The sequence below is a fragment of the Neofelis nebulosa genome, chromosome 2, assembly GCF_028018385.1.
Source record: "Neofelis nebulosa isolate mNeoNeb1 chromosome 2, mNeoNeb1.pri, whole genome shotgun sequence".
Lineage (NCBI taxonomy): Eukaryota > Metazoa > Chordata > Mammalia > Carnivora > Felidae > Neofelis > Neofelis nebulosa.
The window spans coordinates 35,642,173-35,656,534 of NC_080783.1; the positions used below are offsets into that span (position 1 = coordinate 35,642,173).

The following is a 14,362-nucleotide window of genomic DNA, read 5'->3' on the forward strand; positions in this document are numbered from 1 at the left end:
TGAAAATTTCCAATGAATTTATTGAGGCCAATTCCCTCAATACCCACCCCCCTCATATATATATTTTTTAATATATTATAATCACATTTTTCACTTTAATGAGGGCAAACATTATATCTACAAAAAGTTCATTCAAATTTTAAAGCAATTTTGCACCAAAAGGGTTCAAGTTAACACTCATATTGATCAAACATGAAAAGCCAAAAATATTAATTCTATAGTCAAACTGAGGAATACAAATACAAGTAAGAGATGAATTCCAACTTTAGAATCTCCAATGTTTCATAACTATCATGAATGATCTCCAAATTGAGTGCGTAAACGGGGCATGCTTAGATGACAATATTGCGGCACTAGCAAAATCGTCCTGCTCATCAGTCTCCCATTGTCTTATTGATCATAAACACAGTAACTAACATTTGCTGTAGCGCCAGGCACTTTCTGCATATTAGTTCATATACAATGCTATTTTAATCCTCAAAACAACTCTATGAGATAGGTACATAACCCTATGTAATAGGTCCCAATTACAAAAGGAAGCTGAGACACAGAGAGGAAAGTAACCTGACCAATGTCCATGGCTGTAAGTAGTTGAGTTAGTCATCCAAACCAAGCCTCCCGGTGTCTCAGTCCAGACCCTACTATGCTGCTTGGCAATACATTTGTTCATTTTGTTGTCACTGTTGGCCTTGTGATTATTTTGATAACACCAAGAGTAGTTCTCTAAGACAAGAGCAAAATGTGTGAACCAATAGGAGGGCGGGGAAATCTATGTACACTTGTTTTGATTTATGAAAATTTTGTGAAAATGACTGTAACCAAGCAACTCTAACTCTGGGAGAAGTAATTAAGAAATGAATTAAGGGATTCAATGGATACCCAAATTAGTCATCAGAGCTCAAAGATCTGGAGTTCTGGTCTATATCCAGCTTTGGCACTTGCATCCAAAATAAACACGACCAGATAAGTACCACAAGCTCACAATTAAAATGGATTTATATGGCTTATGTGTCCACATGGGAGAGCCTCTTCCTAATTGAATTCGGACACCTCTTCAGTTATTGTGGGCTTCATTTGCCATCTTCCTACTCTTTTGTAACTGCTGGCAATAGGATTATACTGAGGGAGAAATCATTTCAATCATTGATGTCTGCAGAGCAAGCATAAAAAGATAAAAGAAAAGCCTGTGAACTGTAATTAGAAAATTCCTTAAGTGTGCTCATGTGACATATGTTTGAGACTACGACCAACTGGCAAGGCGAGTTACAGAATGGATGTCCAATGGCACTGTTCTGGGATAAGCAGCCAGTAAAAGTAGTGTCCCAACATGCGATTAGAGTAATCTTTTGCAGGCCGAAACATTCCTGCTTTCTACCTCTAATATGATTAGTGACAGACAGCTGGAGGCATCTCATTCTCCTGACAAAAATATGATCAGAATTGTTTTCAATTGGTATATCTTTCCATCAAGCTGTTTGTTGCCTTCCAGCAAAATAATCAGAGTTTCTGATTATTTGGTATGTTCCAAGAAAACAGTAATTGATTGTGCCCTTGCTTGTCTGATAGGGAGAAGGCTGCCAGAATTTACATAGTAACTCTTCAGTTGCCTAACCCAAAGAAAAACTAAGCAGTGTGTGTATGTGTGAGCATGTGTGCGTGCGTGTGTGTGCGCAACAGAGTGAGAGAGAGAGAAAGCCAATAGTTTCCATAATAATTCTCTTTGAACAACTATAAACAAAGTGTTTTCCATGGTGATTCAGATTTCAAATATGAGGAAGTAAAAGTATTCTATTCCACTCATGGAAAACCACCAACTCCCACCAATGTTAATGGCTCTTTTCAAAAAGTTACAGTCACCTTAATACTGAAATTTCAGGGTTATAGAAAAAGAATCAAGTTCAGATTAACATTCATGGAAATATTCAGGTGCAATAAGACCTCATTCATTTGGACTACCTCAGTTTAGAATCTACAATCATTTGACAGTTGTCTGGACCAGTGATGATCTTTTCACAACAGCTTGCTAAGCAAATTAACTTAAACAAGCAAGACTGCTGGGGGGCAGGGGGGAAATAAAAATTCAGGTAAAGCATGATGAATCAAAAATAACAACATGCTTCCTGTACAGCAAACACTTTTCATGAACCCATTAAAATACCAGTGACTGATAACCATAATAATTACCATTTAATTAAGTGTCAATCTTATATATAAGCTCACATTACATACATGAGCTAGAACTATCCCAACAACTCTGCAAGATGTATATAATTATCCCCATCTCAGAGAGGAGGAAACTGAGACTCAGAGAAGCAGGTAACACACAAAGACATAACCATCACTAGGCAGCCGAAGCAGGATGCAAAGCCACGTGGTCTGGCTCAGAAGCCTGTGTCCTTTCACCCCAACTCAACACTGAGTCAGCACTGAAGATTGCAAGTCAGACTTCTAGAGTCACTGGAGCAAGTTCTTCAACAACAACAACAACAACAACAACAACAACAACAACAACAGCAAAAATAGCGATCACTGCAAGGAGGGCTAGCTAGGCAGTCTGGCTCCAGAGCCCGCCACTCTTAACCATAGTTCCTTTCTACATCACAAGGGCATCTATAAAATACCCTTTGGTGCGTTGAAATATTTTACATGCATGAAACTACTCTGAAGAGATCCACAGAAATGCCAATGGAGGTGGAGAAGGGGGATGCAGGTGAGGTAGGAGTGCCTTGGGTCCACTTCCCCTCCCCCGCACCCCATCATGAGTGACTTTAGTGCACACATCTATAAACAAGAACCGGTGTTGAGATCCTGAGAGACTGATAAGGCTGTGAGGAGGCTTCTGGGAGTCTGCAGAAGCCTCTGGTGGTGGGCAGTGGAGGAGCACACGGAGAAGGGAAGGAACATCTCTACTTACCCAACTATCCACAGAGATATTCCTGAAAGCAGCCTGCGTTTCGGAATGCTCTAGGAAAAAAGTAAATTTGGGAGGTCAGATCTCATATTTAGCAGCCACACCACCCATTTCCATCACATCCACATCCAAGCACAGGATGTGGAGTCAAGCAGACATGGAACTGGTCCTTACCTGTGACTTAAGAGCTACTAGGGAGAGCAACCTCTCTGTGTCTCAGTTTACTCAACTGTAAGATGAGATAATAACAGTACCCTCCTCACAGAGTTGCCGTAATTCGTACCATGAATTCAAAACACAACAGTGCTATTTTAACAAGTACAAAAGCTAACATTTAAGGCTTGTTTAGACAGTGCCTACCACTTCTCTAGGGCTTCAAATAAGCTAACTCTTCAACACTTATCACTGGCATTCTGCAGATGTAGAAAGTGAGGCACTGAAAGGTCAAATCATGTTTCGTAAAAGTATCCCTGGCAAGTGGTGGGGTGGGGACATAGGACCATCTGGCCTCTGAAGCTGGATAGTGATATTCTGCCTAATTTATTACAAGTAAATGTTATCTATTGTTATTATTGCTGTTATAATATTCTCCTCTCCGACCCCAGGGAGCTCACCATTTAGCTAGTAACCACTTAGGCACAGAGATAGGTGCCAGGGTCATAAGTCAACCAACCAATCACTCACTAAGTCAACAATCTCTTCAAGTGTTCCCTGAAAATCCCTGTGTACCTGATGCTCTGTTAAGTACCATGTGGGACTTCAAGGGCTCTGGTCATTGACCCTGCAGTCAGATAAACCTTCACGAAGCAAATGGGGAATGACAAGAAGGAAGCATAGAAAGGACAGGAGAGGGTGGTGTCAGGACACTGGATGCCGTGTCTGGCTCTGGCACTAGCTTTCTTGGTGGCCTTCCCCAAGTCAGCTGACCTCACTGGGTTTCATCTTTAAATGAGTTCTTAGCCCAGAGATTCTTAGCCCAGAGTTCTTAGCCCAGAGGTTCTTAAGCTCAGAGATTCTAATTTACAATTCTATTCTCTCCTTCAATTTGACTTATTTTCTCCCAACAGTCCATTTTTGAGAGAATACATTATAACCCTTCATTCATCCAACAAACATTGACTGAACACAATGCCAGGCACTGTGAACAGTGCTCAGGATATTAACACAAAGCTTGGCTTAACATTTTGTAATTAGCTCTGTGAGCATGATCCAGTCCTATCATGGAAATCTCAGGGAAGATTGCAGCCCTGAGGACAGCAGCACATGCCCATTCTTCCCAATGTGAACCTTGGGAGTGGCTCCAATGAATTTTGCACCAATCCAAAATCCAGGGTCCCACACTGGGCAAGAGGGTGCCATGCTAAGTATGATGGGGAAGATAAGAATCTCTACGAAAAATAAGGCAGAAACTAGACCAGTGAAATGGGGCTGAGGGTTAGGTTTGTTTTCTAAAAGTAAGTGCTGTATGCAATAAACCAAAGAGATGAAAACTGTTGATACTTTACTTGACTTTCTTGACTTTATTAATGTATACTAATGGCCACTTTGATAGCAATCTTTTTTTTATGTATGTGTGTGCATACCATGTATGTTTGCACATGTGACTGCTTCTTCAAGAAGCATTTATTTTGACACAAGGTGCTACTGACTTTATTTAAAGATAAGTTCATCACACTTAACTATGTTCGCTTTCACAGAAACTCCTCAGAGGGGAATAATGAGTATAAAACTTCTGAGTATAAAACTTCTATTGAAAAGAAACTGATTTTAAAATGTGCTTTTCAAACTTTTGATAAAAACAATTTCTGACTTTATTTATGAACTAAAAAAGGTAAACACTGCTGTGGAGACAATTTAATGAATAATATGAGTTGTCAAATGAGCTATTAAATATTTACAGATATAATTTTAGCAAAGACTTTTAAACATACTTCAAAATGTCCATCAACCTTTAAGTAGCATTTTGGTAAATTCTACCTCCCACCAAAACAGAAGTCAACACAAGATGTTTACAGTTCCATTATTATTATTATTATTATTATTATTATTATTATTATTTAGAGAGAGAGAGTATGCACACGCATGAGCAGGGGAGAGGGGCAGAGGGAGAGAGCAAAAGAATCTTAAGCAGCGTCCACGCTCAGTGTGGAGCCTGATGCAGGGCTTGATCCCATGACCGTGAGATCATGACCTGAGCTGAAATTAAGAGTCAGACACTCAAATGACTGAGCCACCCAGGAGCCCCAAGATGTTTGTGGTTCTTAAAAAAAAAAGCTATGATGGTATGCTTTGCAGGATGGTTAAATATTTTCAGCATATAATTTTAGGTGGCAAAAAAATGAGATAACATATAAAAAATGTATCATTTTGATAGGTTTTCAGGTAAAGTAACCTGTCCATGGCATTCTACAGAGAATTTGGTTCCTAAATTGGCCCTGAAAGAGATTCCAAAAATGTTTTAAGCAATGACAACATTGTTGGAGTACATGCATAAATGTCAAAGATGACAACTCTGAGGAACAATACTCTCTTGGATATATAAATTATAGCTTTCTTAAGCTTGGAAAGAAAAAAATTAGAAATTTAGTAGTGATTACTCCTGAGTGAAGAATTATGGTGTTTTTTTTCCCTTTTTCTTTATAATCCCTCTACTTTCCAAACTTCCTATAATGAGCATGTGTTACTTGAACATTTTGAAAAAAAAAAGTTTTTTCAAGTTCATGATATGTTATGGAAAATTGCCTGATATGAAAAGTGAAAAGGCTTTGGGATCACACAAACTTGGGTTCAAATCCCTTTTTAGTTTGGTGCCCTCAGATGAGCTACTCAGCAGACCAAGTTTGTACATAAAATGGAAATAATAACACATGCCTTGAAGTACCATGTTGCCTACTAAAGGTGAGATATATTGTAATTGCTTAGCACAGAGTAGGAGCCCAGTGAATGATAATCACTCTTCCATCCAGAGCACACAAGGAAGAAAGGCCTTCCTGATAACAGTAAATAAATTGTTGGTGTTTATAAATTGTATTTCAGCCATTTGTTTATAGAAACATTGAGAGTTTTTAACAGGTAATTTTCAGAAATCTTCTGATAGCTAAACGTTCAGAAGAAAAGTAGGAACGGGTTTACATCCTACCCTCCTTTCTATCACAATTATTAGGGTCTTACAATCTAAAACTCTTGGGTTCACTTGCACACGCCACTATCCTATGTTCAGAAATCCTCTGGTTGGGATGGGAATTGAGAGAAGGGTTAAGGTGGACCCAATGGAGCACAGAGAAACCACAGCTATCACAATCAAGATCTTTTCCATTTTGTCATTCCTTATGAGTAAAGTGAGCAAAATAAAGTATGGGACTGCTTAAATGAGGGGTGAGGGACAAGATATTTTTTATGGCTTTTTTTTAAATGCTAGCTATGTTGATATTTTCATCCTATTCAGCTGAAGGTAGTTCAATCAGTTAGGTTTATGACAAAATATATGTACTCAACAAAATATGGCTGTTGGGGATATGTTGCCTTTGGATATATGTTGCTGTACCTTGACTACAGGAAGAAATATTGATTTAACTGGCTTTAATATCAAGTCAGGTATTTGTTGACACATGGAAATGAAAAATATCAAATCCATGAACAGCTTGATATATAGGTCAAGTCCCATTTCACCTCCCTCCAAGGGACTGTCCAAAGTCTTCCACTGTATGGAACTGTGTTCTAATGATGCTTGCCCCAGTCACAGATAACATGAATTTTCATTACAATGGGGTTTGCTACATAAATGAATATTGGTATTGATTTTTATGTAGTATAATTTATTGTAGAAAGTACAGCAAAAAAAAAAAAAAGAAAAGAAAATCATTATGTATTTAACTTCTCCCTTTTCCCAACTCTGGAGGCATATCTTGCTTTCCACCAAAGCTATATAATGTTCTCTCCTTTTCACTATCTGATTACTTCTTATTCCCTCTCACAGTGCCTAGTACTGAGTAGACACTCAAAAAAAAGCTGATGAAGAAATGAGCTGAATAAAATGTGGTACCAAAGCAAATGAGGAAAATTCGAAATAATCCCCAGTGTAAAAGAAATAAATTTAAATTTCTTTAATGTTTATTTTTGAGAGAGAGAGAGAAAAAAAGAGACCAAGACAGGGGGAGGGGCAGAGAGAGAGAGGGACAGAGAGAGAGGGAGAATCCGAAGCAGGCTCCAGGCTCTGAGCTGTCAGCACAGACCCCCACGTGGGGCTAGAACACACGAACTGTGAGATCATGACCTGAGCTGAAGTCGGACACTGAACTGACTGGACCACCCAGGAGCCCTGAGAAATAGATTTTAGAAATTGCTTCAAAATGAGTACAGCAAGCAGGCTGAGCCATTGCCAGCTAGCATGTTCAAGGTGTCCAGGCATCTGTGGACCTTCGGTTGGCTCCCTATTGCTAAATGGTCATGAGACTTGTCTAAAATGTCCAGCACCCAGCTCACACACTCCCATCGCTGGGGAATGCCACAGAGACATTTCAATCATTAATTACCTGAAACACCTTCATAAAAGTCCTACAGACGTTCCGCTCTAGGGCAGCTACTGATCAAATTCTGTCCTTCTAAAGGACTGAGAAAGGACCACCATGACTGGGAGGCAATAAAGGCAGAGAGGTTGGCCCACAGCAGCCCAGGGAAAGGGAGTTGGCACAGCTCCAGAATTGGGAGTTACTTTCTTACAGCCAGACTCAGAAGCAGTTTCTGTGCCTTTAATGAGGACATAACCAAGGCTGGGGGAAAAACCAAGAGGGACTACTGAAAAGCTTGCATAGACACTATCCAGTGTCTAAATTCTTAATTTCTTGTTCTCTTTTCTTTTCACCTCCAGCAACAATGATTACTTTAATAATCAAAGAGTTTCCTATAATTTTTTATAAAGCAATCTATTTGGAATATGTTTTACCACCTGATAGTTTTTTCCTTTGAGTCTTTTTTATTAAAAGCTACAACAATGCATCAAATATAAAAGTTTTGTGGGGCACCTGGGTGGCTCAGTTGGCTGTCAGCACAGAGCCTGATGCAGGGCTTGAACCCACGAACCATAGATCATGACCTGAGCCAAAGTCGGACACTTAACCGACGAAGCCACCCAGGTGCCCCAAAGTCTTACTGTTTTATTTTTTATTATTTTTTAAATGTTTACTTATTTTTGAGAGAGAGAAACAGAGGATGAGCAGGGGAGGGGCAGAGAAAGAGGGAGACACAGAATATGAAGCAGGTTCCAGGCTCTGAGCTGTCAGCACAGAGCCTGATAGTGGGACTCAAACCCACAAACCGTGAGATCATGACCTGAGCCGAAGTCAGATGCTTAACCGACTGAGCCACCCAGGCGCACCCATTTGAAAACATTTTAAAAGGTAAATCAGCTTCTCTTTGAGAGGGATGACCTGTGGCCATTAATTAATAACTTGGAAACTCATCATAAAAGCGTTTTTGAGTTAACCAAATGGTTTGCTCAATACATCTAATCCTCCATATGCCCTTTGCCTGTGCAACAGTCATCATCTCTGTTTTAGAGCCCAAGGAGTCAAGCATCAGAGACAGTAAAGCACTGTGCCCAGGATTAGACAGCTACTATGCAATGAAGCCACCTCTTGACTCCAATCTGCAGATTCATACCCAATTCTCTGTTCACAGTTAAAACCTCACTAGCTGTACACAGAGCCCAGATTTAACTTGTTGGGCCGCCCCAGCTAAGATATCACCATGGGGGATATACTCTCATCAGGTCAAATTGGTAGTCATGTTCTGTCAAGATTCAAACTTTTTTTAGTTATTGGGCTATGGGCAACATTGTTTATCCCTTGCAAGAACTAAAATGACTTAAGGGAAACTGGGACAATTCTAAGGTAAGAATGTGTAAGCTCAAAGGCTATAAAAATTCAAGAGCTCAAAACCAAAGATAGCTTCCTTGACTAGACAATAGTTGGTTATAAACTCTGCAACAAAGTACCTCTTCAATGTGAAATTTTACTACCAGGATTTTTTTTTTTTTGTTCATTTTTACTAAGAACTGAAACCTACAAAATGACAAACCAGGATTACCCTATTAAAAGACAACTTCAATTGTTCCTTTGTTCTAAGAAACTGTGTTAGGTACTGACTGGCAATATCTACACCTTGATCTTCATATTAATTATGCATTTTTCCTACAAAATTGACTGCCACACTACATGCTGTAAGTCAGATTTGAGAGCTGCCAAGATAAATGTTCCGAATGGTTGACTTTTTAAAGACAACTTGTCAGTTCACCAAATAATTCTGTGGGGGTTTATCCCAGTATATTCTATGTCTCCCCTGTACCTATACTTATACCTTTAGCAAATATTATAGCTCTTTCCTGATGTATTATCTTACAGCTAAAGCTAAAGATTTTTCCTTTCAACCCTTAATATACAAGTAATGAAACTTACAATTCCTTTTGACACCATCAATTTACTTTGGCTATTATTATCAGTTAATTCCTATATGGATTTGTGTGAAATACCCTGCTTCCTGGGGAGAGAAGTAATTCTGGCCCAGTCCATACAACTAAAACACGGACGACTTTTGTATTATTGACCAAATAAATGTCTTCTTCCCTGAGGTTTGCTTTCATCAATCATATCAGTGTCTTATTTCCTTTAGTTAACACCTTATGTTAATGAGGTTTGATTCCAAAACATATAAGAACATACGCACACAAGAGGTACTATATTGAGTAAGCCAAGAGTTCCAGCCAAGTGTCCTATCTTTTACGTGGTACAAAGCGACAGTTTGTAAAAAGCACAATGGTAACTATTCATTCCGCCAGCCTTAAAAGGATAGGCATGAACTGCATGCCAGAATGGAAAAGCTTAAGCTTTGAAATCAGACAGCTGGCTTCAAATACCATCTCTACTACCACTGTCTTTGTGACCTTGGGCAAACTACTTATCTCCCCTCACAGCTTTCTCATCCGAAAAATGGGGATAACAGATTTGCCTCAAAGGGGCTGTGGAAGAGGCAGACAAGAATTTTGCTATACAAAAACCTAGCATACAACCTGGTATTTTAGTATATACGAAGGAACTGCTCATTTTTTCCCCACCTCCCTGTAAAATGTGATTAGTGATTCATTTTGAATCTGTTGTCTATGCACAAAAAAATAACGTAAAGGATATTAATGCTGGTGCGCCTATGATAGCAAAGAACTGAAATGGTCTAAGCATAGGGAAATGACCACATTAAGGCATATTCATATACTGAAATGTATGCAGTTATTCTAAATATTTTTCCAATAATATTTTATGACAAGGGAAACTGCTCTCCTAGAATTTAAGTGAGGAAAACAGACAAGAAGGTCTGTATAATGATAACAGCTCACATTTACTGAGCATTGACTATGAGCCACGTACCATGCTATGTACTTTACATGTATTACCTTATTAATTCTTACAATAAACCAACTAGATGCATACTATTATTATCCCCATTTTATAGAAAGAGAGACTACAATTTTGATAGTTTGGGCAACTTATAGTCACTATATAAAGTAGCATGGCCAGTACTGGAATCTCAAACTGTCTGATTCCAAAGCATTTTTAACTACTATGTCACACTGATTCTTCAATACAAACTTCCTAGCTCCACCAGGAGACTAGTTTAAACACACACACACACACACACACACACACACACACACACACAAATGTATGCATGCACGAATACTCAGATCCACACACACATGCATATCTGGAAGGAAAACACACCAGCTGCTAGCAATGACAATCTCTGAGTGGTGAAATTTTAGCTGACTTTTAATTATTTTTATCCATTTTAGTATCTTTTCCAAAATCAAGGAGTATGAATTGTTTTTATAATCAGAAAAAAAATTTCAAAGAAGAAAATGCGTGAGAGTACTTTGTAAAATGTGAAGTATTACATAAATACAAGTATTTTTATGAAGCCATAGACTTCCAGATTTGACTTATAGATTCAGTGCTAGTATTCCTTCAATTTTTTTTTTCTTTCCACTGAGTCCAAGGTAAAGAGCATGTAAAAAACTATTTTGAGGGGCGCCTGGGTGGCTTAGCTGGTCAAGCATCCAACTCTTGACTTTGGCTCAGGTCATAATCTCACAGTTGCGTGATGGAGCCCCAGGTCTGGCTCTGCATTAGGCGTGGACCCTGCTGAGGTTCTCTCTCTCCCTCTCTCTTTGCCCCTCCCCCCACTGCATGCACAAGAGCGTGCACACACTCCCTCTCTCTTAAAAAGAAAAACTATTTTGAATATGAATACAACCAAATGTAGTATGGGAAACACTGTATGTGTATTTGACAGACATTCAATATTAATACAAAAACTGAAAGAGCTTGTGTGAGGGGGAAAAATCTTTTCAAGTAATACAGAATTTTCCACTTAGTGAAAACACATCCATTAGTGACATGATGCCGTTAGTGCATTCCCTGTCATGGTCATGTTAAGTGACACTGTCATGGAGCCATTTACGTAGACACCAGCACACTGTTTGGACATGCCTCAGCCTGATTACTGTCTACCCCAGAAGGTGTGAATATAATGATGTGTTGAAGTGACACATAAGGAGTGATTTCCTGTCACACCACTGGTACATTTTCAGAGCAATGATTCTATAAAGAGAACTGAATGATGTACGAAAAAGCAATTCCTTTGAACCAAACAAGTTCATATGAATTGAATGTGCAGATGAGACAAGAATTTATTCTACCAAATTGTTCTTTTTAAATTAAATTTAAAATAAGGTCATTTAGATATGATTTTAGTAAATTTTTCAAAAGAAAAATGCCATCTAAAAGTAACCCCAAACTAATCTTGTTTCACTTCAAAATGGAGGTTCTAAGATTGGCAATAAGAAGATCAACAATGATAGCATTACTTAGGCATTTGACTGAATATTTCCTGACTCTATCCTCTTAGACAGCCTGGGGAGAAGAAAGGAAACACAAGTGAAAGATTATCAAACTAGTAAGAAAAGAAAAAAGAAAAAAAAAAAGAAAAGACACAACTAACAAAATTCACATACTGATGCCAAGTCTCCTGTAGAAAGTCACAGGTCTCTATCTTTGGCCTGTCCTGGTCAACATTTTATCAATGAGAAAGTACAATTCTCAAATGTGTAATAAATAATAAGTGAAAGAAGTATCACTAATAAATTGAATTTAAAAATTAGAAGTCAAAAATGTCTTGCTAGAGAAGAAAAATGATTTGACCAAAAGAGACAATATGTAACAAGGACAAATGTAAAATCATCTACACAGGTTCACACGATTAACTGCACAAGCACAGAGTAAGGGAGACTTGGCTTTGTAGTAGTTGTTTAAGAAAAGACTTGGAAATTTTATTTGACTTTAGTGACAAACCAACAATGTGCTGGCCCAGGTTTAAAACGGAGGCCAATACAATATTTGACTAGATTAATAAAAGAAGGGTGCCCTGAACAAGGGAGTTTCCTACTGCTCAGAGAACTCAGGAGGAGGGAGTGGAGTCGAAGATCCTCGCTTTTAAAATGGCATGGGCAGAGCAGTGGGCGACCAGAGGAGTGTTAACAGGATGGGAGATTTCAGTTCAGAGAGCTGGGACCACGTATGCCTGAAAAGAGAAGACTCTGAGTAGGAGGTCCAATAGCTACGGTCAAATATTTGAAGAGCTACCACACAGAAGGTGTCTATTCTGTGGCACTCCAAAGGGTGACAAAAGACAAACGGGGAAGCTGCAGGGAAGCAGATTTCAACATTTTTGTCTGCCTGTGCTTCATAATGAGTACTGGTCCAACCACACATGAGACTAGGTCCAAATCTAAAGGCGCTTCAGATCTAGAAGCATTGTGATGACTGTCAAAATTCCTCAGCATAGCAAAATTGTGAAGTTCTCGCTCCTGGCAGTGTTCAAATGGCAGCTGGCTGACTGGGATACCACGGAAAGGAACACTGCATTTGTGGGGGTACATTAAACCATAGCACCCTCTATCCCCTTCCAACGTGCATTCTACGCTTCTAATTTCACATTAGTAACTTTCATGAAGATAGTCCTAGGGCTTTATGGATGCAATACCTAAAAATGCCTGCCTTAATAAATGAGAAATAACTATAAATTTAAATGCAATCTGGAAGAGTCCAGAAGGTGAAATTCTACCAAAGTTTGGAAATTATAAATTAATGTTGTCATGGCAACCTTAGTTGATATCATCCATCGCAGCTGAAACAGTTCTTGCTCTGGGACTATCAAAACAATAAGCGACTTTATATATTCAATGCCACAAACCAGCACTAAATAATATTTTTAATGCCTTTATTTTTAATTTTGGGAGCAATTGATTTGCATTTTCTCCTTGAGAGTTTACAGTTTTCACATGACACTATACTGAGGCTATCGTATTACAGTGGGGGGGGGGGGTTAATTGCATCAAGAGCTGAGGAAGTCACTGGGAGACCCATGCGTGCACTGAATTCAGTCCACTATTCAGACCTCACAGGGGAAGTAAATAGAAGGGACAAAGACCTTCTAGATCAGGATGTTAGCAGCCACAATAGCCAGCATAACATCTACTGTTCCCTTAAAAATTACAGGACTGCCCACATTCCTATAATAACATTCATCGATCAGAAGTGGCAGTATGTCAGATCAGAGTATTTCACTGCTGTTTACGGCTCTTCAATAAACGCATTTTCTCAGCTATGTATTAGAAATCACTACAACCAGCCCACACTGAGAACAATATTGCCTCCGATCAAAACCACTCTTTCCTTAGTATACTAAAGCTTTTCTTCCCTTCTTGTAAGCAACAAAGACTACAACAAAAGAACTTTCCAAACATCCACAGTTAAGGAAAGAATGGCTCCAACAAAATGAGTGTGAAATCTGTCCCCAGTGTCTAATTTGTATATGAATCTTCCTTTTCAGGGTATTTTAGTGACTTCCTTTATTTGTAATGTATCAGCAAAGAATAGAAATAAAAGTTTATTTTGATGGCAGTGCACCTGGCTATTCAGAGATTCAAAAACTTGCTTTGTTTATTCTTATGCTATCCTGGCAGACGATGTAAACAAGCCTTTTTTCCATGCCTTCATGCTGTACTCATAATCCCAGATGAATATTTTCACAAATGCAAACCATTAGGTAGGACTGGCCTTAAGCAAACCATGAAGGCAACTTCCCTATGGTCCTTTGTCACCCTTGCATGGGTGAAATCTGGGCCCCTTGACCCAGATTGCTTCTTCTCTTCCTTATCAGTTTCGGGTAAGGGTCTATAAAATGATTCAACCTAAAGAACACACATCTAACAAGTTTATGTTACCACTTCCCTAGCGTTTGCATTTTAGGCCCTGCTGCTGGGCACTTTATATCTTGTTTTATTTAGTCATAACAAAACAAGAGGGTATTATTAATTTCACTTCATATATAAGAAAATGGAGA

At 38.8% G+C, this 14,362-nt stretch overlaps 1 protein-coding gene across 6 annotated transcripts in view; it reads right to left on the reverse strand.

Moving 5' to 3' along the window:
• SPATS2L (spermatogenesis associated serine rich 2 like) overlaps positions 1-14,362 on the reverse strand; it is a 166,517-nt gene that overhangs the window by 140,897 nt on the left and 11,258 nt on the right. For 5 of the 6 annotated variants that reach the window (XM_058709901.1, XM_058709892.1, XM_058709934.1 and 2 more), the window contains one exon: positions 2,915-2,964. The exons of the other annotated variant lie outside the window; for it this stretch is intronic. Coding sequence is in view for 1 of the 5 variants with exons in the window: in XM_058709883.1 (XP_058565866.1) it covers positions 2,915-2,964 (50 nt within the window). In the remaining 4 variants the exon portion in view is untranslated. Of the gene's footprint in view, positions 1-2,914; positions 2,965-14,362 lie in introns of those variants that run through there. 6 annotated transcript variants of the gene reach the window in all.